The sequence below is a fragment of the Echiichthys vipera genome (assembly GCF_963691815.1).
Source record: "Echiichthys vipera genome assembly, chromosome: 12".
Classification (NCBI taxonomy): domain Eukaryota; kingdom Metazoa; phylum Chordata; class Actinopteri; order Perciformes; family Trachinidae; genus Echiichthys; species Echiichthys vipera.
The window spans coordinates 12721759-12748023 of record NC_139837.1 but is presented as its reverse complement, the minus strand read 5'-3'; the positions used below and the strand labels follow the sequence as shown (position 1 = coordinate 12748023).

The 26265-nt window shown below is 39.8% G+C and overlaps 2 protein-coding genes across 3 annotated transcripts in view; one reads left to right on the top strand and one right to left on the bottom strand.

The window, feature by feature from the left end:
* cnksr1 (connector enhancer of kinase suppressor of Ras 1) lies at positions 1–26161 on the bottom strand. 2 transcript variants are annotated; one of them, XM_083924313.1, is made up of 21 exons: positions 26025–26161; positions 24163–24320; positions 21802–22004; positions 21285–21369; positions 14575–14616; positions 14333–14452; positions 11022–11081; positions 8960–9028; positions 8685–8810; positions 7359–7471; positions 5741–5889; positions 4376–4536; positions 4216–4249; positions 3822–3997; positions 3582–3655; positions 3088–3159; positions 2664–2734; positions 2058–2119; positions 1872–1959; positions 1384–1568; positions 1–1130 (listed from the first exon to the last, which is right to left on the bottom strand). In XM_083924313.1, the coding sequence occupies exons 1-21, from the start codon at positions 26074–26076 to the stop codon at positions 696–698; spliced, it is 2535 nt and encodes an 844-aa protein (XP_083780439.1). In that variant the 5' UTR covers positions 26077–26161; the 3' UTR covers positions 1–695. The 2 variants fall into 2 exon arrangements, with proteins under 2 accessions (XP_083780439.1, XP_083780440.1); XM_083924314.1 differs by having other exon boundaries at positions 1384–1565.
* Positions 26075–26265, top strand: part of rps6ka1 (ribosomal protein S6 kinase a, polypeptide 1) — a gene marked incomplete at its 5' end in the record, with an annotated part of 53634 nt that continues 53443 nt past the window's right edge. Inside the window, one exon of the mRNA XM_083924318.1 lies at positions 26075–26218. Within this exon, the coding sequence (XP_083780444.1) occupies positions 26075–26218 (144 nt within the window). The remainder of the gene's footprint in view (positions 26219–26265) is intronic.

Genomic DNA, 26265 nt, shown 5'->3' with positions numbered 1-26265 from the left:
ATGTTACAGTGAAAAGGTGCAGAGCCACCTCTGACATCTCAGCATTTGAGGAGTTTTCACTTGTCTTTCTGAATTCGTGGCAGCCTTGGGGAAACAAGGAACTCAGAACCTGCACTGTCATACAGCTCTGTGCCCTATTGTACATACTGAACAGTATGTCCATACATGTGGTGAAGTACAGTGTTCTCCACGGGGGGCGAGAAACATCACCTTGACAGACAAGGGGCTACAACGGTGTTTTGGAAGTAAATTTTCTGTGCAAAATATTTCAAATGTTTACCTTTTATTAAGGTAATGTCAAACAAATACATACAGTATTGTAAAACTGTATTTACATATCATATTAAAAGAGGCATGAGTTATATACAAATTCTCATTGAATTCTAAGGCAAGCTCTACTTTCTATCGTTAGAATAAGACGGCCTTCGAATCCCATAAATACGTACTGAACTCAGATTGACACGTGGCAAATTGTTCTTTTGTCTGTTGTAAACTTGTCATATTTGTTTGTCGTGAGCAAATCTAGGTCGAAATCCGCACTGATGCACATACTTGATTAAAGTGCTGATTTAATGGCAATTTACACTTATCCCAGTCAGCAGAGGACACGGTGAGATACACCACCGACGTCTTCCGTGGGTCTGATTCTGGTAAACAGAGTAACTTTGCAGTGATGTGACTGTTCCAGCGTGGTCTTAAATGTAAAAGTAGTTCTCAGCGGCACCTCTGCCCTCCGCCATTTCACTCAGCTCTTCGTTTATTGAATCCTGCAGTGATCCCAGAGAGAGTTCTAACACTGGGCTTGTGCCCTGAGACCCCTGTGGGATCTCCACGAGAACGTCAGACGGCTCCGCGTCCACTAACTGCTCCCCGTCGCTGAGGCTCAGCCTGTATGCGCCGTCTGTATCTGAGGTGGCTGTTTCCTTAGCGACAGTTTCCAAGGCAACCTCCTCAGTGGGTGTGTCCGGCACTGCCGCGTCGTCCGCTCCTTTGGAGGCCCTGAGCGCGGCCAGTCTCTCGATTTCTCGAACTAGTTCCTCGTTTTGCTCCTTCCACTGACGATACTTTGAAGCCGACAGATCAGACTCCTCTAAGATCTTGTTGATCTGCAGCAGCTCCACCTCTTTGGCCTGTAGAGTGAAAGGGTTTCAGTGACCATGCAGATATACTCAAACATGAAACATCCTGATTCTGACTTGGGTGAGAACAACAAACTTGCTGTGCAAGGCAGTTATTTGATATAGTTTGATTCTAATTTCCTTGTTCTCCAGTCAAAAGAAAGGAAGTCACAAGTCGAGTGTTTGACCTGCACGTCATCTTATGGCCTGTGTTTGGACAGGGAAGGGTAACCTGAGCCACGTGCCGGATGACATTCCTGCTCACCTTAAGAGTGCTCTGCAGGGCCCGCAGAGTGTGCGCCTTCTCATTGATGATAGGGTTCTTGTTGCGTCGAATGAATGATTTCCTGAAGTGGTCGTGTGTAATCGGCTGCTCGTGGCCAATCAGAGAAACCCCTCCTTCCTTTATGTTGTTTAACATCATGCCCATCTCATCCACCGGTCCCCCTTCTCACAGGGACAAAGACACAGACAGGGAATATAAAGATGGAGGGAGAGACGTGGGAAAGATGGAACTGAATACAAAATAAGGTTGACAACGTAATGTGTCAACAGTTGATTGGGCGAAACATCCGCAAGGTAAAGTCAAGAAAACATATCATGATGAAAATGAATTTCCCACTCACATATTATTAAAACATCTATCAGAGGGACACAGGTTTCATATATTAAAGAGATCACTCATTGAGAGAGAGAGAGAGAGAGAGAATAAGAAATCAGCAATGAGCTGAGACCGAGTTGTACAGCACATACCTGTTCCTTTGCTGCCCCCTGTCACAGTGTTCGATAATGGCACCTTCGACTTCCCCTTTGGGCGAGGCAGAGTGTGGGGCTGCACTTTCTGAGGCACATAATGACACGCACAATACTCTGAATTGTACTCCGGATGGTGCGTGTTGTGGGTTGTTTATGCATGTGTTAACTACTAACTTTACCAACCTTGTTTCTCCTGCGCGGCGACGGTGACATCTCGCTTTCTGATTCAGTCTCACTGTAACATTCTGTTCACAAATACACAACAGGTGCTGAATTAGTGATATTGCCATAATATATCACATAACAGTATAACATACGTATATATTACATACATGGGTGCAGCGCATTAAACTTTTCTGATCATTTTTAACTGGCTGGTCGGACTAACATCACATAATAAAGTGCAGGTAACCATAGCAACAGTAATTATGCTTCATGCTATGGTGCCAGTTAATTCAGCCTGGTGAAACTATCCATGCATTAATAATACCAAAAAATAGATGACTTTGATAGATTTTTTCATATAAATGGCCACGGTATGAGTGATGTTGAACACAAAGGGCTCATAGGAGGAAAAACAATGTTGCCCATTATTTTGGTTCCAGCACCGGGGCACCTCATCTTGCATCAGTTTTAATTTATAACACCTAAAATCACAAGTTGAGTCAAATAGATTATAAATGCACCATTTTGGATTAGTTAAACCACTAAATGCATTTTAAGTGCATGACTTTTATTGATTAGAAGTACAAAGATAGGAAGAAAAATATAAGGAGGATGTTCCCCCACCTTCTTCACTATCTGGGCCTGTGTGAAACTTCTTATGCTTCTGTATGGCTGTGATCAGACAGTTAATCCACCTGGAGAAAAGAAACAACAAGCTGACATGTATGCAAATGCAATTTCTTTTTCAGTAATGTTTAGGATTAGGTGATCATGACTTAAAACAGAACAAAAACAGGATGCTGAAAAGCTTGCTGTAGGGGGCAGTGCAGACCAGCCCCTGTTACAGTATGATTTTACCCCTCTAAAAACGTTTGCTGAAATAAATGAATGTTTTTGACATTTTGACAGATGCATTTATGAAAGAAAAGTATGAACTGGAGGCTAAGCTTCCATTATAAAACAGCTTTAGCTCATCTGCTCATCTGGAAAAAGACAAAGAAAGAGAAGATGGGCAGATAAAGGCCTTATCAGAATCAATCTTACTTACTTGCTCATGTCACTGACATTGTCAGCTGCAAAAAAGAAGTTCTGAAATCGCTGGTGGCACATTTTAAACACGCTTGTAGAGAGAGAGCAAAGGGAAAGGGAAAACAGACATGAGAGAAAGTAAAACACCGATGTACACACATGCTAAGAATGTCCATTCGTGGTACAGATGAGATTTTATAGATTCAGATTCAGTTACAGGTGCTTTTTATTTTTAAAATCAAATTATGCTCATAGAGGAAAAAAAGGTTCATTTTGCACAGATTCCTGCATCACACACGCACTTACAGTGTGCTGTATAAAACAGATCATCCACTGTGCACAGAAACAATCAAGTTTCTGTTTCAAACTATCCAGTGATGTCTGAATGATTAAACAACTTTCTGATTACTGCTGCACCATATATTTCATAATATCCACAAACTACAGATCCTCACATATTACTGGATAAAATGTTAAAAAGACTAAATGACCCATCATTGAGTTCATACTTACTATTTCCTCTTGTGCTCTCCAGCACTCTCTATGTTATAGCTGGCTATATTGACAAAACCCTCTGCCTTCTCGTCCTGCAAAAAACCCATACAAACACAGACTTTATTAGTTATACGTGAGGCTGGCTATTAAAAAAGAAGCTAAATCAATATTTAAATAGTCTATACCATTGACTGATCTTTGAGGCTCTCATTTATTTGGTTCTAGAGAGAGTAACTATCATCATCATTTAATTCCCACCTGTTGGCTGGTGTACCAATAAAGGGAAGGCCCCTTGAGGATGAACCAGAAGCGCTGCCACTTCTGGGCAAGGAAGACATTGCTCTCCTTTCTCTTCTTCCACAGCCAGCCGTCGCAGTCGGGCTGACCCAGCTCGCGGCAGGACACGCGGCGCCGACTCATGGCCGTCGACCTTCCTGGGGGGAGGAAAAGAGCAGGAAATTAAAGAGATGTTTATTCCTTATTCTACTCTCAGACCAGAGCTTCATTTTCCTTTGTCTTCATTTTAAATTGACTCTATCGTCAAGTCAATACGACCTGGTTTTGGTATTGGTATTGTCTTGATGAATGGTCTTACAGCTTTGCAGTGGAATATTTTGCTTATATTCAAGTAGTAAACAGCATATACATTTACCTTTTGTAGAGATCTTCTGTGTTTCCTTATTGCTCTAAAAAACAGAAGCCAATTAAGTTAAGTCTGTGTTTAATTCAAATGTCGTTCAAACAACATCAACAGTGAGGTCCAAAATGCTTAAAATGTCTGGCAGTTTGCAACTCTGTGTGTTTTCTCTCACCGTGTGTCCCACCATCTCAGGGCAGGAACTTACGCTGGCTCTTTCCCTTTCGACTGCCTGAGGTGAAGGACTTCTGATTGACCCAAATCTAAATGGAGAAAGACTTCTAGGTGACGGAGAACGGCCTGGACTCGGGGAGAGCCTTAAGCTCTCAAACTGCCCTGAGAAACACACATGAATGTGAGCATCCTACATAGACCTGCAGTGTACATTCTAGCATTTGTGTGCTGACAGTCAAGTGACAGCAAAACTATTCAACACACCATCATAATGCACATTGAATTTGTATCGGCAATTAATGATCTAGATTCATACAACCAACATTACTGCATCCAGGCGGCAAATCTCACTGGTGTGCACATAAATTCATTACTCGAACCATTACTGGTTTTCCATTAAGGGAGAATTTTGTGATTTTTGATTTGAAATCCTTTTAATGTCACCACAAAATGCAATCAAACATCACATAAACAATCCTCAAAATTCTGTTCTTTTAAAATCACATTTTTTTTTAAATTATTTTAAATCAATTCTTACTTTTCTGGCATGTCTCACAGTGCTTCCCTCGAATATCCCACCCTCTTCCCCCTGCCTGGCCTCTGACGCTCCCCCCTACCTCCACACGTGCGGTGAGAGAGAAATGCTGCATTCCTGTGCCATGGGAAGTCCAAAGTTTCGGACCTCTAGGGCTAGGTAAAGTGCACTGGAATGCATGTCAAAGTGGAACCTCCTACTAGTGAATTATGGGTAGGTCAATCTCAATCAAATTCGATAGTAGGAGGTAGGAGGTCAGGCAGGGGGAAGAGGGGGAGACTTTTGAGGGAAGTGCTGTGAGACATGTATGCTCTAGCATTAGCAGCGCAAGTGAAACAGAGCAACAGGTGACAGAGGCAGGAAGCTCAGCAAATTATTTTATTCAGACTTTTTAATAAAATGATTGGTTAGACATTTTATCAGAAATATATGAGAAGTGGATATTCTTAAGATTCAGCACCTGGTGGATTTATTTTACCTTTTAGTGTACCATACGTTAATTAGGAGCATTTCAAGATTTCAAAATAAAAGTGTAAAAATGCCAGAAAGGTAAGAATTGCATTAATAGAGATACAAAAAGAAGACAGAAAGAAAATAATCAGGAACAGAAAATTTCCTGAGCCTACCACGTAATTAAGGCTTTTTCATTATTACCTGCAGACAAACAGATTTCCTTTTAGCATTTTGTGTTATAATTGGAGGGCTTTAGTGGTAGTTATTATCTTAAATCTCTTTAACAAAGAACTACTGTCTCTGCAAAACCCTCTGTGCCTTATGTTCAATACAATATCCTGCTTCAACAAGCTGTAAGCCTGAGCTCCTGTTTCTTACCTGAGGTAATTGACAGTGGTGACAACCCCCCCTGTTGGCTTTGATATGAAGTGAGAGTCAGACTCCCCTCCAGCTCCCTGTCAGAGGACAACTCTGATTCCTCCTGTCCCATAGGCTGCTGAGAGACCTCTGGGCCGTGAACGGCTTTCCTGCAATTGAAAACACATGGAAAAGGATCAAATTCAAAACAACCCACTGATGGTGCATGCGGGTGCTTTTAAAAGGCTGTAACGTCTGAGATTTGAAATTCAGCTGTTACTGGTAGGAGGTGAAACAGTATAAATGACCTTTATTGTCTTTTAAAGAGGTGAGATATGACTCTATACCATTTACCAGTAGTCTAAAGTTTCTACTTGTTTTTCTTCCCTTTGATTGGAGTCCCGTATCATGATGTGACAGGATTATTTACAACCTTAATGCACCATCCCCGCCTACTCCTTCCATTTGTCTAAGTACGCCTGCTCTCCATCAGCTCTCACTGTCTCCTTTTGCCTCTTCATCACTCTTTTTTCCTCCCTTCTCCCATTTTTTTCTCCCTCTTGTTTGTATCTTTCACCATCTCTCCAAAACTCCCTCATCTATTCATATTTCTGCTCATCTCTTCCTATTCTTCTCATTTCCAGTCAGCCGTGGGTTGTGGGTGTGCGTGGTGGAATTTATGGCATTTGCGGCGTGACCTCATCGCAAACCTACCAGGTCTTGGCAGATTAATGAGGTCAAAAGGGTTTGTGGGAGGTTCAGCTCTATAGAGTAAATCTTTGCTAGTTTAGTGAACCAAATTTATGTTCAATCTGCTCTGAGATATAAAGTCATATAAAGACTTGCTTTTTATTGGTTATATGGGAAATTAAATAACTTACTTCATATTCAAGACATAATGTATTTGAGAAGCTACAGATGATTTGCTTCTAAGAAATCTTTTCATTCACATTCTGGTCATGTACGGTATATGACAATTAAAGGTTTTCTTCTAACACAAAAAATTCAGTTTACATTTAATACTTTTGACTAAAATGTTTTGTATTCATCCTTGAGGCCTATCAAATGTGCTGACTGCATTTCCTTCCTCATAAAACACTTTTTTGATTTGACAGATTTGAAACCCTTGCTGTTTACACCGATTGTTTGCTAGCAGTCTTCTTTACCCCTTCATTTTGCTGGTGCATTGCTAGTTTCTTGGCACTTTACTGCCACCTGTTGGTCAGTAGAATAGAGTGAAACACTTGGCAGAAATTTGTATAATATCACCTGTATGCATGTGCACAAAATATAATCCAAACGCTCAATGAAACATTGCTAAATAGTGCTACTAGTAAAAATCCTCAATGTTCCTTAATTTAAAAAAAAAAAAAAATCATGTTTCTTAGTATGCTACATTACTGTATTTTGGTCATATGAATGACTTTCTTTGGATGAGCAAGAAACATATGTGCTCTCACCTAAAAGAAAACTAATTGCAACTAATTTAAAAGCTAATTTAACATTTACACTAATTTAGGCTCTCACCTAAAAGACAGGGAAGAGCAGATTCTCGTGAAGGGAAGGTTCAGATTTGGAAAAACCATATTAAAAACCCAATATTACTCACAATAGAGGGAAAGTTAAATAATTTTCTCACCTAAAAGACAGTGACCTGACAGAAGCTGCTACCCTCTCAAATATAGAGTGTCTCGGATTCTCCTCCTCGTCCTCTTCCTCTTCTGACCTCTCCTCGGTCTCCTCTTCCTCCTTCTGAAAAGAAATCAACAGAAATACACGTTATGCGAGTGTGCACGCTAAACTGCGTGTGCACTTAAGATGTTGGCGGAGGAGGAGGATGTCATGTGGATTGGAACGGCCGCTTTCACCCCAGGTCTCTGTGCCGCTCACTCTGTGACTTAGGAGATGAGACGACAACACAGACACAAACAGGCGCACAGTCTGTGAAAGCAGTGCATCTAGTGAGGGCAATGAGGAGCTGAAACACATCTCCTTATGTGTGTTTTCTCACCCTACGGCGGCAGCTAGATCTGAGATTAACACGGTAATAGTCACAAGGGGGTGTGAGTGTGTGTGTTAGATTCAGTATGTAGTTCAAAGACAAACAACATAGTGACTACTGAGAGTAGGTGTTTATGGAAACGGATCCCAAGAGATGTTAAACGGAAATCGAAGAGGGGATTCTCATGACAGGGAAGCTTCAGGTTCCCCTCAGATAAACTGTGTAAATTATCCAGTTTCTGAAGGATGATTTGATAGTATCACCCCTGGGTGTAATTATAAACTGCGACTAAGTGGTAGAAAATCTAAATTTTATGTGTGGAACAATAATGCTGCTAGCTTGTTTTTTTTTCTGATTGCTTCATAAATGATTACGAAGCCCACAAGCATGCGAGGAAAAGTATGGGCAACAAGAAGGATGTCATTCCTGAGAAATGTCCCTATGTGGGCCAACCATGAGTAATTGTGCATAGTGATATACAGTGAGGATATGCTCTGTCAAAATTTGTGGTGAAGATACTGTGTGACACACAGATTAGACCGCGAATGATGTAATGATGCAAACTGTTCATTAAATGTCAAAATATTATAAAGTGTGGGAAGTAGCTAACATTCTGCTATTCTTCTAAGCAGTCTTTTAAGATCTTTTGTGTGAAAAATTAAAATCTTTGCAGGAATCTTTAGGATTAGATTTTGATACTTCCTATGTGTGGATTTTCTTGTTGGGACCAGCAATATCTACAGCAACTTTCATGTCAATCTATCCTCTAGTTTGTAAAATACGTTGTCAAGTGTTGGTCAAGGTGGGATTAACGACCAGCATTATGATCATCATGTTCTGGGGACCATCAATATATCGATACCAAATGTCCTGGGTTGTAAAGGTAAATACAGTCCATTCAAACTTTTGGTGATGTTGTTGAGTTGATGTGGTGAGTGGAGGAGGACTCTAATGATCCCTAACCTGTGCGGAGGAGAGCTGGTCTGGGTCTCTGCGTCGCACAGACCCCGGAATCTTTTTCAGGACCAGAGTCACACCGTTGGGATTCTCCCGTAGCTTCTTCACGAGATTAGCTCTGCTCCAGCCCACCTGATTTGGCAAAACAGTGTGTTTCAGACGCGGAAACACTTTTGTAGGAACGGTACATGGACCGATGTTTGTCTCAGGTACTTTAGAGCTTAGACATACTGTAAAAACATACGTATGCAGGCTTGTACACATATCCTGTCTATACTCACCACTATCTGGTCATTGACTTGAATCACTTCATCACCGGCCAAGATCTTCAGATAGGCATCGGCTGAAGGCTGCAAAAGGAAACAAACAACACAAATAAGAAATCATAATAAAACAAAACTCTGCTGAATATTGTCCGGTGTAACTTTTTTTTTTTTAACTTTATAGGGACACATTATGCTCTTTCTATTTTTATATATCTTTTATCAATTGCTGTACTGCACATTTTAATATTTTGTTTTGTCGATGCAGGAGACTTTTTTGGGCCCGAGGGCTTGTTTATCAACTCCTGTCACACACAGTATATGAGGACAATCTTAAATATATATTTTTTTTAAATTGTAAATTAAAATCGTCCATCACTGTATGTATCTTTTATATCAACTTCAAATGATATTGAGCTGAAGGAAATGCTCAGTAAAATAGATTTTAAAAAACGGCTAGTGTATCAGATAAGTGTAAATAACAAACAGAAAGGTCTGTTCTTGTTTGATTTAGTGAGTGAAACACCTGACAAATCATGAAAAATCCTCAAAAATGCTTCTACAATCCAGCACTGCCTGCAATTATAAAATACAACTACCAGTATTTAAAATAATAGGTATACTGTAGGTATAATATTTAATAAGTATTTAAAAGAATAGCAAAATCCACTGCACACAGGCCATACTGTACTATGAGTGTGTTTGCGGCCAGTGGTCACGTACTGATGTAGCAATAGCAGGGAGTCGAGGGTACTTTTCAGTTGACATCATGGAAAAATAACCCTCCATCTCCATTTTAGTATTCCAAAGACCAGCTGCCCTAAAACTCATTTTACGTGCCCTCCTTATTCTGGCTCACAAACACTCCTCCATCTTTTCAAGGCTCCACAGTTTATTTTACAAGCTCCCTTAATCCAACCGATCTCCGGCTTTCTCGGGAAATCATAAACAGTATCTCTGCTCTTTTTGTGATTTCATTTACCCAAAAATGCTTTTATTCAGATTTCCTTGTGGTTTTGCAGTTTAGTCAGCCATAACAAGTGAGTTTCAAATTATTCAGAAGTAACCTGTCTATTAAAGCATGAAAAAATAACAAATTAGAAAAACGTGTGTGTACTATTGCTCAGTTGCTTCTGCTGCAACCGTATTAAGAGTAAAATGGACAAAAAAACAGGTTAATTATAAATAGAAAACATGGCCCACTTACAAATACACAGATATTGTAAGCCATGATGTGTCATGTACTGCAAGATGTTTTGTTATTTTTTTTGCAGTCAGCAGCATTTGGACCGAGCGAACTCAAGTAGATATTTATAAATACAAAGTATTTGCAGAATAAGGGCTCTGATTGGTTTAATTTCAAAGCAGGGAGTCAAAAAAAAAAAAGATTAGCCAACCGCTAAAAATAATGTGTCACACAAAAGTACTTCCAAGGGGATTTCTGCTTAGTCCAGTCTCATGCTTCCATAATAAAGTAATCCAAATTAAAATGTTATACTTCAGCTGTGCAGAGCAAAATTCATAAAGACATCATTGTACACTGACTCTGAAAATAACTAAATCAAAATTCAAAGTCACAAAAAAGAGAGATGATGTTGAAAAAGAGCCATTATAAGGAAAACTGATGATTTTTCTCTACTTTTCCTCTTCACAACGAAAAAATATACTTTCAGTTCCTTCATGATGAGAGACCCAGACGGACACAATAACTGAGCAAAACCTTCCAATTTTGAAGTGGAAACTTGAGTTACAAGTGTTTTGTCCTGACATACCTGAGCCACAGAGTCACAGCTTGTTACCTGACACACTCCAACATGTCAGCACAGTCTTTAACAAGAGAGAACCGGTTCAGAAAGGAAACATTGTGAGACTCTTTTTTGGTGTAACCCCCAAGCTCTCTTCCAGGGGCTCTTGCAAAGAGAAACTATAACTGAAGTCAACCTTTTTGGTCTGGAGTACAAGAGGAGCAGAGGTCTGAATCACGCTGCTCTTCAGAGGACTGGTTAGGGGCACTGACATTGTTTACCCCGTGTGGACTTGTAGGCTGAGTCAACAGTGAGAGTAAAAGAGAGAGTCTGACCTCAACAGCAGTTCCAGTCACGTAGTGGTTAATAGAGCCGGTAGATGTTATCTCAATCCCCTAAGAGAAACAGAAATGGAACGAAACATTTTAGACTGATACACTGATACAGAATGTCAATTTTTGCACATCCCCGAGTCAAAATGATTCCCTATAATGGACACATAAACACTGCTCTGTCTTGTTACTGTCATCACTGATGGAGTCCGCGGAGATATTAACGTCTGTCTCCAGTTGTATTGATGATTCAGCCTGTAATTACCCCTCAGCCGGACTTGACTGATTATTTAGAGTCCTAATGGCCGGATGGGGAAAACTAATCAAATACCCCAGAAAGCCCAGATCACATAATCAATACGTATCACGTGGCTACAGAAACATGAATGAATTAAACCATGAACAAGAAGAAACCATTTCCTCCCACTGTTCATAAATGCAAAATATTACAGAAAATCACACACGCAAGCACGCACGCACATATATAAATATATCCAAGAAACTGGGGTTCTAGCTGTGACACATCACTGTATTACAGAATTTCAAAAGCAGCTATAAAATTAAAATGTAAACTCAAAATGCCATGCAGTGGAAGTATGTTAAGTAACTTTTAAGTGACAATTATTAAGCCTATAAGCAACACCTATTAAAATGGTAATAGTATTAATACTATAACCTCCTCTATAAAGCATTTATAGGCAGTATATAAACATTTAAAAAATTGTTTAAAACACAATAAGGTAGTAAGCCTATAAACAGACACTAAATGAAAATATAGCATGTAATAATACAAAACATGTCACAACAGTTATCACTGTTGACAAATACTCTATATGAATAAGCACAAAATCGACATTATAACTGTCTATAGCTACATTATAGTGCATTATAAAACTTTTATTAGCTAAATAGGGAATTAAAGCTGTTACCATGCAAATTATCATTGTTTATGGATTTTGATGACACATTTGGCAATAATGTGAAAGGTTCTGGCTAGCAATGCACAAGTATATCACCTGAGTTACTATTTTGTTACTCGTGTCACATTTGTGATACAGAACACAACTGCATTTGTGTCAAAGCTTAAAAGTGACTCTGCATATCTTCTCTTAATCTCCGCCTTCTTCTTTGTGACTGGAATAGATTTAAATTTGAGGAAAACGAAAGAGGAATCAACCAGCGTTTCAATTCAGATTCATGTTTAATTTATGAATGGAGCAAGCGTACTAGGTCACGCTTTGTACATTCAGTGAATTAGAATTCTTCCGGCATCTCACTTCTCTTTATTTCTGTCTTTGCTTCACATTGCTTTCAACCATTTAGAGGGCATATCTCTTTATCGCTGATGTGCTCCAATCCAATTCTCAATGTCAGCTGAGGATAATCATGTTTTTGTTCCAAGCTGTTGAGCACATTTGTAAAAATGATCCTGTAGAAACGTGAAGAATTACCCCCAACAGTTTACTTTACACACCTGCAGCCACCTAGAAACACAGACAATTATGTGTCCCTGGACACAAACACAATATGTGCCAAACTACAGCATCAAAGGAGATAAAAATGTTGCTGGAAAATGTGCATATTTGCTTTAAAAACACCGGAGATGATTAGGAAGGCCAATCAAGCGAGTGAGAGAGCACTAGGAGATTGGACTGCTATTATCATCCAACAAAAGAGATTTTTACCTAATGAGCTTGGTACACAGGGGAAAAGGAAATTGGACAAATGCATACTTAGAAATAAACGAAAAAAGGACACTTTATTATGCAGATAACAAGCAAAGAGAGCTATGAATGTGCTGAAAGCACCGACTGAAGGCTGAAGCATTAAGAGAAGAGAGGCAGCAGAAGTAGAAAGTTGCTCATGAACAACTATGAGAGAGGCTTTTTGGAGAAAATAAAAGAATAGAACTGGGTACAGGGAGAACCTTGAGTTAGATGGAAGAGGTGATGAGCGGCACCAAATGATGATGAAAAACTGCGGGCAGTGATGAAGGCAGAAAATGAATGCTGAAAAAGAGTGAGAGAAAATAAGGCACAGAGTAAAAGTTGATTGTCAAGAAACGGAGATCTCTTTGAAATGATGGTCATGATGTGATAAGTGTGTCATTAGATGCTGCACAGAGGAGACGGACAGAAAAAAACATCCAGGGGCAACCAAGAAAGCACAGAAGAGGTAGGACTCTTCAGAAAAGGGTTTATTGCCGAAAACACACCAAGATTTTTTCAGAACTTGGTGGATGGGCGTGGCATCGGCACAGGATAAACCCATTCAATATTTGGGCAGATCTGAATCACAGTCAGTAATTATTATTTTTTACTGTATTTAACGTTTCTAGATTTTTGTGCTGCATTCATGTGGTGTCAGAATAATCGGAAGAAATAGTCCACTTGCTTTACGTGTGAGACAGGGCATGCCTTGGCGTCTACGCTCTCTGGCTGCCTTTGTAGTCAAAAATAGTTCTTAGGTGGAGTAGTATGACAGAATTGTACACAGTATATGGAGATTTAAAAAAAAAAAGTCAACGATTCATTACAATGGACATTATTGATTTGTCTCATGATTGTTTTCTTGATAATTGAAAGATGTAAAAAAAAATCCCACTTTCCCAAAGTCTAAGATACTGTAATATATCTACAGAAGCCTCGAGAGGCAAGTGAGAATCTACTTCCTATTTCTGATCTAAATTGTTCTCTCTCCTGTGTTTTTTGACTTAATAAAAGGTTAAAATAAAGTTTACTGGAATAATTTTTTTTTTTTTTATGTGAAAAACATGTATAAAAAATAAAAAGAGATCCTGGTAACAACAACAAAAACAGACTTAGAAATGGATTAACAGAAGAAAAAAACCATCCAAGACGAAACAATATTCACTTCACCGGCTGATAACCAAATAAAAAAAGCTGAGACTACAGTGAGCAGTTGACATGTTTGCTTGTAAAATGAATCAGCTGATTATTAAAATGACTACTACACTGTTGATTGACTTATAAATTATTCAACAGCTTTAACAGTTTACAGTAAAAGGGATCATAATAATTCTAGTGCACTGAAGCAAAACAAAGCAAATAATTTCCTAGGCATCATTCGTAAAATCTGTGATTTTCCATTCGGTATGATTTCAGAGTTAAATTACATAAAACATGTAATGCTTTATATATATATCAGTATATTCTACAATATATAGTACAGTCAAATATTACCATTTAATATAGTAAATAGAATTTGCATCTCTGCATACAAAGAAACTTTTCTTTGGTTCATCATTTAACAAAGACAAAAGGTCAGAGTTATTAAGAGCAAGAAGGCTTTACCAGCTGATCACCAGGTGACACAGGCACTAGGTCGACGCTCTCCAGCTGAGCAGTGTGGGTAAGAAACGCCTCAGGGCTGAAGTTCAGGATCTCATCACACACCGACACCAACTGACGGCACTAGAAGATGAAACAAAGCACAATTTACTATCAAGAATATTCAATTCAATCCTAAACAAAATAAAAAAGGAACTGAAATTACCTATACATAGTTAAATAGGCACAAATATACAAATACTTACTACAGATATGATGTCCTTTTCCTTTTCATAGACGGTGGTATTCTGTTGGATGAGTAAAATAACACACATGTTAAGTCTAAACAGAGTACTGAAACGACCTCAGATCAGCCTTTACAATGCTGTCATTGATTTGTGGAAATGGGACAATCTGACTGAAAACATGTCCTATTTCCTCTTCACAGCATGAGTCAGGAAGTGAAAGGCTGAAGGTATCCAGAGGCGAGAGAGCCATCACCCCAGAGCTTTACTAGTATTTCACTGGCTTTTTATCCCAGCAGTGCTCTTGTATAAATCAAAAAACACAACACTTCTATGACATTTGCAGTGGGGAATCTGGTTTGCTGTGTGTAATGTCCCCTTAATTTGAGGGCTAACACGTTAATCCCCACAAGCACACATGCGTAGACGCCACAGGAAGTCAGCGGTCAGTGTCACAGCTACTAGAATCAGTGGAACTAAAACGCTTAATCTGGCTTGTCGTCGGAAGGTGATGTTAATATGACTTGGCCTGGGAGGGGGAGCTCTTGAACAAAGGAGGATGATGAGAGGTTAAAGGAGAAGCGGGTAGATGTTCATACAGCATAGAACATTCACTGATGCCACGTACCATTAATGCCTAAGCTAATTTGCGACGCCTCGTGATGTGATGAGTTACATAACGGGTTGTAAGGGGAAACTAATCCCTGTGAAATGTAACAAGGGATCAACAGCGAACACGGTCGGATTTCTGGGCTAATTAAAGGCTGTGACACACAAGGCTGCGGGGAGGGCTATGGCTGGGAGAAGTCGCCGTCAGGATTGCTTGTCATTTCGCCATGTCTGATTGGTGTTTGTGTTGTGTGTTTGTGTGTGTTGCTGTTCCCTTCGGGCATTTGAGTGTGAGAGATGCAGAACCTGCTATGTATGTCTGTATGTATACATGTATACACCACAACAAACCACTACAGATTGTGTGTAAACACGTAAAGATGTTCAGATCTTTGTCTTTATCGGTCTTGCCAGATGTGTATGATACAGTGACTGAATGAATTTAGAGCAGCTATTTTAAACAGAACATCGTCCTTACAGTACAAAATTATAAAAACGCGGAGGGGCTGAAGCTGTCACCAACTTAAGAGCCAGCTGCTAATGTTTCCTAAATGTTACAACAACATATTATTAGTGCAAACAGACCTGGAGAAATGCATTGTAAAAAATGTTAAGGGTTCATTTTAGCCACTTAGAGGAGTTTGTAATACACACACATAATAGGCCTACCATAAGAAACTTAAGGCAGTGCATGCTAGCAGCTCTGTGAGGCTGTACTAAGGATTAGGGTTATAACTACAGGTGTAGGCTAACGCGCTGATGAGTAGGACTGACTAAAAAAAATGCGATTATACAACTATGCCTTTGCTAGAAGATCATCAAAGTCAGAGAGGTTATAGCTCTGGGGACTGTGAATATCTGTAGAACATTTCTCGGCAATCCTTCCAATAGTTGTTGAGATATCTCATGTCATATTTCATTCATTTAATGCATTCACTGTTTCAAGTGTTACAAGTGCTGGTTTTTAACCCAGGACAGTAACTCCTGATCCCTTATGTGAGTGTGATCTAGTAGTGAAAGTAGCAGCGATAGCAAGTGAAGTTTAAATCTGGTTACCACCTCCTACCCCCTCACCACCACTTCTGCTTTTGCTTCGTCGGTAACACTTCTTTCTTTCGAGTATCTCACCATTGCTTTTTAAACACAAGATAAAAGATACAGCAATATCCACACCTCTGCTTTTCTGTTGTATGTGGAGTCACGTCACCGAAGGCTTACCCACAACCTGTTCTGCATTTCTTTTTAACAGGAAATGACACATTAATGCGTGCGAGGTGGGTGACAGGTACACTTCTGCCCTGAAACATGGGCTATTCTTACAACAGCAAATACATGCAATCGCTTTCTGATTGAAACTATTAAACACGCATGAGGTGAGGAAAGGAGACCAAAATGTGAGAAGAGGAGCTGTGGGTCGAACATAAGTCCTCCGGCATGTGCATGCGCCCCTTCTTTTAATTTCTCTCTTCGTGAGATATTAACTGAACTACTTCTCATACAATACAATAATACAACTGCTACTGTTTTTTAATTAAAGGAATGCCTCAGGTTTTGCAACACAAGATTTATAATAATAATAGGGTCTGGCCTTCATACAGTACCATCAATGGAAAAAAACACAATCATTTCATTATATGGACCTTTCTGTGTGCCCAAACAACAGCACAAAAACGAAAAAACCACAGTCCGACATTGAAGATTGACCTTTTATTCCACTTCATTGTGCAACAGTGGTTACACATTAGCCACAACTGTACTGCAAACCATCACTGAAGGGCAGACAATCCCATGCAGAACGTGTTGCACTAAGATTTAAGTTTTTCACAACCGAAGTTCTGTGAAAACTAGCGACAGGTGCATTGTCGTAAAAGGTGAAAGGTACACCTTTCGAAACTATACATCTACTTCGCTTCTCAAGGTCTTGTGCCGTGTTATGTTGTGAAGGTCCATGTTTGGCGTGATCGGGCAGTGAGCTAACTTTACAGCAGCATTCTGTGCCTGAAAGCTGTTCTCTATCTCTATAGTTGTCTAGGAAACAAAGACAAAGCTATTATGTGGGTGGACAACAAGAATGCACACAGACGTGCATGGACACACATGTACAAAAAGGCTGTAACTATCACAAAAAGATGCAATAACACAGACTGTTGATATGACCTAAATGAACAGATTTCTTTGTCTGTTATGAATCAAAAGCCCAGTCATGTTCTGTTTTATCTCTGCATGTTAACATACAGTACTTGGACTTGCACCAGTGGATATTTCCTATTTGCCACCAGGTCGCAGACTATAAAAAGACTTGGAGACATCACTACGTTAGATCTGTTTTACAACTGCTCCTTCTCTTTCTATCCGATTCTTACTACCTTGTCCTTTTCTCGTCTGTTTCTTCTACCGTTCTTCTACCATTGGACTTCTGGGGCCCATTGTTAATTTATAGGGTTCATTTTTTTGTACTATCCCCTTGATGTTCTCTCCCATTTTTCTTGATTATTTTTTTTCCCATCCTGAGGTTAAATTCCAATAGCAGAGATATGTAGATCATTGCACTCAGCCTTAATAGAGCAGTTTTTCGTATGTTGTCTTCTATGGGGATATCTTTCAAGTCAAAGAAAAGCACCAATAACCAAAACGTCCTGTTTGAAACAGTCATAGGTCTGTAGTATCTCTCTAGTTCTTTAAATGCAAGTTAAACATTAACATTGCTAGTTATATTTTCAGGTGATGGTTCTCAAGTGAAAGACACTTTAAAAAGTTAGATTTAGTGACAAAAATGCTCCTTTTCTTTTTTTTTTTTTTTTTTAGAAATACCATTATACTCACATATCTTAATGTAATGCTTCAAATTCATTTTTGCTCTCATATCCAAGTTGAAAATTCCACAGAGTCCTCTTTTTTTCTCCCTGTTTCTCTCTCCTGGACTTTGCTTGCTGCTTGGCTGGTTCAAAGCAGACTGAGTGAGTGTGTGCAGCGAAACTGACTTGACAACTCCACCGTGGGATCCAAAAAACACCAGCTGACTAGTGACCTTGATAGCCCTAAGGGTGTGAGAACACACACATACACAGGGAAATAAGGGTCCTTTCTTTGGTGTGAAGTATGTGGTGTAGCTTCTGCTGAAGCAGTTCCCTAGTAAAGGACGTCATATTGAAGCCGCGGCCTCCTGACAGCACGTCAAAAATATCACAGGGGAGGCACAACACCAGCTTCAATTAGCCAGGAGCGAATTTTAAGAGCCCATGACAATCCTCTCTCTGTATGAATGCAACGGTCAGAGCTGATGGTAGAGACACCCGTGTGATGTCATACAGTTGTATATTACATGCTACAAGTGATCTCCTGCAAAGCCTGTAGCTGCAGGTTTATAATGCTATGATGACAGCTGAAGTGACACTTGTTTTCTCTTCACTCTCAGGTGTGACCCTCTCAGCTGTCCAAACCTGACCTTTTAGCTCACCTGCCAAGGTTTGTAAAACTTTTTTTTTAATAAATACCTACAAAGCACCTGCCAAAACATGTAATATGCACACATAAAGGTAAATATAAAGGTTCTATACTGCAGGTCGAGGTGCTATTTAAATACTGCAGCACTATTAAAACACTCAATCCAGAGAGAAATGCACACAGTCCGTTTTCCAAAACTGTGCCTTTAAACAAGCTGCCAAGAACTGCATACTGTTTTGATGAACTATATTATATAGAGATAGAAAGTGCTGCTACAATGACCTTAATGAGAACACAGATGCACAAGACCTATAAACGCTAGCCAATCAGAGCAGACCGGGCTTTTTTCAGGAGGGGGGCTCAAAGAGACAGGTGCTAAAAAGTAGCGACTCAGACGGTGAATACAGACAAATAAAGATTTTTTTTTTTTAACATTAAAGCATGTAAACATTTTCTAGACACCCAAAATACAAGTATGAACTGGAAAATAAGCCCAATACGGGATCTTTAAAACTTTTACGCTCATTCAGAGGGTGAAGACGGTGAAAGTCCACAAAATGAGCCCATGTGTCTTTACAATGATTGACAAGCCAAAAACAAATACACATGAGCCTCAACTCACTGGACAAAATGCTCTCGCTACAAAACTACTTTTTTTTTTTTACAGACAATAATACCTACCTTTAAAACACCTGCAAGCACAAAAACACAAGTGCGCACCAAAGTTCAAAAACAGGAATTGAGCAAACAATAGCCAGACATTACCTAGCGATGAACAACCTCTGAGAGGGACCAACGACAAAAGCAGTGAGTGGTTTTAACTTACTAATCGCTCACTGAGTGCCAAGACGACAATGACATAAAAACAAGAGTCAGCAGGCCCAAATGACAAAAACATCCTATCAGAGTCAACAAGCTCAATAATAACTCTCTGAAACTCATACTTCCTCCCCTCCCCTCCCCTCCCCTCACCATAAGAATAATGTTACTGTTACTCTACACCAACACAAAGTACACAACTCTCATTTATCACATGCTAAATATGGCTCAGACCAATGTTATACGGTTAGTTATGGCCTCAAATGATATTTGAATTATCTCTTAAACTTAACTCTAAAAACCAACAAGCTAAAAAAAAACACTTAGAGGTGTGTATACATTTAAGCTTGAGCCATTTAAAGCAGTGCAAAAGCTGCAGAAGAAGCATGACTTTGTGGGGAATTATCCAATCAAAGAGGGGAGAACTGTACCTGTCGTGATCGGCAGGCGTCCAAAGCTGGCTATATATAAACTCTAAATACTGAGCCTCCTCCTTCACCCACAGCTCCTTTGGCTGCCTCCTTACCTCCCTCTAATTATCTCTCAGTCTGTTGGTACCTCTACGGCTCTATCTTCCTTTGGTCTTCTTTTCTGCTTCACTTCTTTCAGGCTATGTATCTCTAATGTCACTACAGCGTCCTTATAGAGTTAATAGTCTCTCTGCCTGTTGCTCTCTGCTGTTCATTCAGCGACATGCACTCCCCCAGGAGTCAGAAGTCATTTAACAGTCGGTGCAATCCCTCTTTCAGTCTCCTCCTTCTTTCTCTGCCTTCCCCTTTGCTTCCCGCTCTGCCCTTCACTCCCTCCGTCCCTCCCTCCCTTAGGCATTACAACGTATCCAGGCCTGTCCCTTCTACTACCTGTGAACATTTTTCACCCTCTTTACATTCATCCAGTTATGAATATTCCTTCTCCTCCCCTTTTTCTTTCAAACATTTCATACTACCAGGAAGGAACAAACACAAACAGAATCCAGCCCACCTCGTTGGCAATCCTTCTTCGAGGTACAGCCACCTCCAAATATGCCAGGAATGTAAAGATAAAGAATGCATTACTAAGCTAAGCTGAGGTGCTGAGGGAGTCTGTTTCTGCTTCTAGCTGCTTTTTAGGGGTTGATTTAAAAAAAAAAAAAAAAAAAGGAATCAGGTTGTAGTTCCTCTTTGGAGGTTTAGTGTGCATGACTATACCACTAGAAACATGGCTATTTAGGTGTGGTTCCTCTTAAGATAAAACACCACATGTGTTCATGAACACATGTGCAGTAAAGTGTACCAGCCATTCAGTTTGCATAACGGAGAAACAGTTTTGAATTTATAAACAAAGGATAGTTCATTAAGGAATACACGCAATTTTAAGTATTTTATGTACTTAACTGGCTTAAGGGGACATATCATGAAAAACTCACTTTTTCATTGCTCACATACATTTGAGTGCCACTAACCTAAAATCTGTGAAATACAACAACCCGGTCATTTTGTTTTTGGGCTGCCTAGATCAGAGAACATGCGCATCAACAAGCCAATCACATTTGGCTCCCCTTCCTAAGTCATATGCAGGCTTATTAGAATACACCACCCCTCTTCTGGGTATCTCCACCCATGACTTGAGAACTACCTAACTAGAACAGACTATAGGCTTTTTCAGGAGGGGGGCTTAAAGAGTCAGGCACTAAAATAAATTATTATTATTATTATATAATATTGTATATATTGTTGTATATTCAAATAGTAGAAGAAACATTATCTGTTCTTCCAACATTAAAGCATGTAAATATGTTCTAGTAGAAACACACAATACAACAATGAGCTAAACTAAAGATGAGCATGATAGGTTCGCTTTAAAGCCATGAATGGACCAACCTTTTGGACAATGTCTCCCAGCTCTTTGCAGTAGCTGAAGATGTTCTTGCTGGCTGTGTATCCACTGAGCTGGGAAAATTGATACCTGGCAAGACAGGAATTTTATTTCAAATAAGTGTGTACAGAGCAAGCATGTAGAATGATTTAATGTTAATAATTAAAAAGGAACAAAGACAAATTAAGGATATTGAGAGTCACACAGAGAGAAAATGAAAGAGAACCATCAAAAAAGGGTCCTCTTTTAAGGCGTAGGTATCAAGTTTCTTAACAAGGGACAACAGGTAAACAGCAAGTCAATGCATATACCAAAACTTTCCCATATAAAGGCTACACCTCAAATTATTTTAACCCACAGCCACCCTTTCTACAGTAAACCTACACCAAGAAAAACTACAGCCACATCTATTTTGGTTAAGACACAGCAGAGAGCATTTTCTGGGTAGAAAAATAACTGCAGGATAAAACAGAATTTCGAGTACTCTATATATAATGGTTGGATAACTCCCTCTTTACAAACCTGTTGAGCAAAGAGAAGAGCCCTTTGGCAGAGGTGATGAGCTCCACAACAATCTGCAGGACGACAACAGGCAGCTTGGTGGCGCTGCGTCCATCGTAGCTGTTAAGGCGCCAGCGGGCCTGGATGCCCATCTGGAGAGTGTGGGCTACGGCGCGCAGCTTCTCTGTCAGACCGCGTAGGTTCTCACCACCTATACCATATGTCTGGGGAGCACACACACACACACACACGCATACACACATACACACACATTAGTGGCTGGTTAAAGGTCTATTCTACTTCTGAAAGACTCCCACAATGTTATACATAATCAGTCTGTGATGTTTAATGCATTACTTCCCCTCTTCCAACCCTTCACAGAATGCGGGGGTCTAAGTGTTTAAGACTCATTTCATATACTGTGACAGCAACATCCAGATTCTGGCCATGGACCTACACCGCATCCTCTCTCTCTCCTCACTCACTCTTTACTGTCCACTTTCAAATAAAGTAGTACACTTGACTCGAACTGCATACATTTTTTTTTTTGTGCACAACTGTGGGTTTTGTAAGAGGGTAGAGAAAGCAGTCCTGATACTGATTACAGTACACTCAGTAGGGAAAACATACAGTACTGTATGTTTTGTGCTAATCCAGCTAATATCTGATAAATAAAGGCAAAATATTACAACATTTGCCAGGAAAGAAATAATTTACAACACTGCCCACGATGGCCTAATACACACAGAGATATTAAAGGGAAATGTACCACATTATAAACAGCATATATACCCTATCGTCTTATCATAAAGTGTGTTTTTTTTAGCTCAATATCACAAAACAGGCTGCAGTTTTGTCCGGTAAAGTGAGAAGGGGTTCTAATATGTTGTCCACCCAATATACATTAGTGAGGGTAGGCTACATCTTGGTGTAATGCATATTAAACAACACACGTTAACCAAGGCTATATCATCAAACTGAAGCAAAGGGATAAACACAACAACAAAGAGCTTCTGTCTCATTTGTCGTTGTTGTCATCACAGTTTTTTGCTCAGCGGTGAGAGATGTGACTCTTCACAATCACTGCAGAAGAAGCGGCTTATTGTCGTGACCCACTCATCGGTGGTCAAGAGGCTTCAGACCAGTCAGGCTTTGTTGTTACACATCAACCAGCCGGAACAGTACTCCATCATCGAGTGCCATGAATTTTTCATGGCTTTGCCGTCATTGTAGTTGTTAATTATGCAACCGTGTACTTCAATGTGTTTGGTCTGTTTCATGTGAGCATCCGGTGGTTGTTGTTATTTTGAATGAGCGCAATGTTAGCACTTCCCTGAGAATCAAGACAGAGAGGGAAGAGAGGCAGAAACACATGCATACAAACACATATACACACACTGTATATGCACCAGATTGTAGAACTGTACATCTGTGCATGGATTTTAATCTTGAAGTATCCTCAAGTGCACTTATGTGAATCTTTTACTCTGGGGACCCTTTATTCACACACTCATTCATACAGACTTTGGGTTAAACTGTTGACAGTCAGTTTTATAGCTACTTCAACAATTCGACAACAAGCAGTTTAAGCAGCCTAAGCTTTGGCCTAATGTTCACAGACTGTTACAGCACCAAAGCTGGAACCTTGCCTGTTACTGTCCTGCATAATTAGTCCTTCCAATGAGACAAAGGCCATTCTGGAAATACACCAACATCCCCACACACACCAACACGAGTACTTAAGTGTCCTAAACTCCCTCTCAAATTGTACAGGGAGGGAAATTAATTAAGCAGCAGGAAAAAAAACACAACAGAGAATAAAAGGAGAGGAGCAAGTGTTTTTTATAGCTGACGAAAACTTTCCCAGAAATTTGCATCTTAAGTATTTCGGTGCAAGCTTTGTACTCTAAATATACTTTGGTTGCAGTTGAAGCATGACAAATCCTTTGATTTAAGCTAGAAAAATAAAGTAACTCTTTTCCTATTATGTGCTTGACTTGGGGGATTTCGCTTTAAAAGAGGGCAACGTGACGCAATGAACTCGAATTTGCTGCATGTTGCTAAAGGCTCTGAGTACTTCAGTGAAGCAGAAGGAGGACTTTTATGGCAACAAGAGCAGTTGTGTACTCTGGCTGGATTTGCAAAAGATTGTACAAAATTGCCGGTTTCACTGTTCAAACAAGAGCAGGGTCTAAAAACAATGTGAGGCTTTGATATCCGAACATATACACGACAACACAGCAAGACAAGAAGATGACTGACAGTAAATACCCAGAGCTCTCCTCACAAATTACCTGCACAACTCACTGACTGCAAACAGCCCTGAATACACAGAGCACTGCCATGGACACATACTGTACACAAACACACGTGATCCCTCACCAGAGAACAGAGTTTCTCCACAGCTTCCAGTATGAGCTCCTGGTGTCCGATCTTATGAACCCCCAACCTTTCCAGGTCCTGACAGGTCAGCTGGAGCAGATCCAGACCTGACAAATGCCACTCCAGGACTGGGTACTGATGCAGGGGGGCATCCAAACCTGGCAGCAGGACACAAAAACACATTCACTCAGGGCTATAACTAACCAACTATAAATGGAAACCCCACATAATCATTGAGTCACATGTGTGTGCAGGCAGAGACATGCAGTGTGAGCATGAACCAAAGCTTCCTCTAGCTGCTGGTATCCTGAGTTAAGCATAAAAAAATGAATGTGAAACACAAGTGATTTATATAATTTAATTTAATATTTTGCAAAATATTTGAAAATCCAAATGATGAAGATATCATAATAGGAATACAATTTCTCTTTGAAGTAATGACCACCTCAAATCAAAACACAAGTGAACTGTGATGAAAAACAATGAGTGTTATTACATGTATAATAAAAGCAGAGGTGGAAAAAGTATTCAAATAATTGACTTGATTAAAAATAACAACACTACACTATATAAATGCTCATACATGCAACAGTTTACTTGAGTAAAAGTACGAGTTACATAGTGTTAATATATAATGTAAAATATTTCAGTAAAAGGCAGAATGGCTGCTGGATCATTATGATGGATGTAATAAGTGTATGTAAGTGGTGGTTTAATGTTGGTCCAATTGGAACTAATCTTAACTATTTCATATTAATGATAGACCGATACATCGGCCAGCCAATGTTTTCAGCCGATATTTGCGTTTTTTTAGGTGTATCGTATCGGCCGATGCGGGCTGCTGTGTTCACTGATTCACCGTTTTTCCCCGACATTATTTACAGACAGGTGTCCACAGGCAGCTCTGTGTTGCTGGAGCAACATTATTCAATATTATGAATCTCAATTTTAAAATTGAGATTCATAATATTTGTTATCATCATTGTGTAATTTTTATGACGTATATTGATGAAGCAAAAGTAGTAACGGCTCCAAATATCGGCCCAAGATAATCCCATCGGCTAAGGCTATAAAAATCGATATCTAGATCGGCCTTTACAAATCCATTTCGGTTGATCCCTATTTCATATACTGTTGGGTACTTTAATCTGAAATCTTACTATACTATACTTTATTTTACACTGATCATGTGTTTGCAGATGGAATCTTGTCTTAAAAAGAACAAGTAATTATGTTGTAATTATGCATTACTGTTGAATAAATGTAGTGGATACAAAGTAAATGCAAAGTAATTGGAAAAGTAGCATCAAAATCTTATTATTATTTTTTCTTTTTATATAATCACGTCAAAACTGTATTTAAGAGGAGTAAATTTTACTTTCTCGGATTTGATACCTTTACTTGTACTGCAGGCCAATATTCTAGTGCTCCAACAGTTATGCATTTTGCCAATAAAACATCATAACAGAGCGTTGCTCCATGATCTCCACAGTGGAGTGGGGAGGCTGGTTCTACAGTAAATCAACTAGCCCAATGAACGCACCACGTCCTAAAGACGACCATGTACACTTTCTGAGAATACCACCTGAGTTGTTGTTGACACTGATCAGAACCCCTCTCTCTCTCTCTCTCTCTCTCTCTCTCTCACACACACACACACACACACACACACACACACACACACACACACACACACACACACGGGTGACTTCCTCATTCCACCTTCACCTTTCACTTCCAAGAGGATTTGCGCGACGCTTCTATTTCTAACTTTACCGTCCTCGCCAAAGTACCTGTGAGGCGATCAAGCCGTGAAAAAAACCAACAACAACATAACACCCAACCCGCAATATGTTCCTCACCTTGGAGCCACTCGCCGACTCTCTCCTCGCTCCACGACGTTATAGGCTCCATGCTCGGAGTCCTGCTGCAGTCGTTCGTTCAGTTTCAAGCCGTCCTGGCTGACTTCTACTTCTATGGGCTGCTGGAAGAAGGAAAAGTTGTTCCTGATTTGGAGTCGGACGATGACGAATGGCACTCCTTCCCACAGGTACAGGTGAGAGTCCCCCTGCTGTCAGCCAATAGTGCGAACTGTCAGGCTCG

What these genes read in the sequence shown, in the direction of transcription:
- cnksr1 (XM_083924313.1), bottom strand. Translation starts at nt 26,076, where the DNA reads ATGGAGCCTATAACGTCGTGGAGCGAGGAGAGAGTCGGCGAGTGGCTC. An exon ending in AAGTCAATGACCAGATAGTG is followed by an intron (nt 8,811 to 8,959) that starts GTGAGTATAGAC and finishes TTGCCAAATCAG; the next exon opens with GTGGGCTGGAGCAGAGCTAA. An exon ending in ACAGAAGATCTCTACAAAAG is followed by an intron (nt 3,998 to 4,215) that starts GTAAATGTATAT and finishes TCCTCCCCCCAG; the next exon opens with GAAGGTCGACGGCCATGAGT.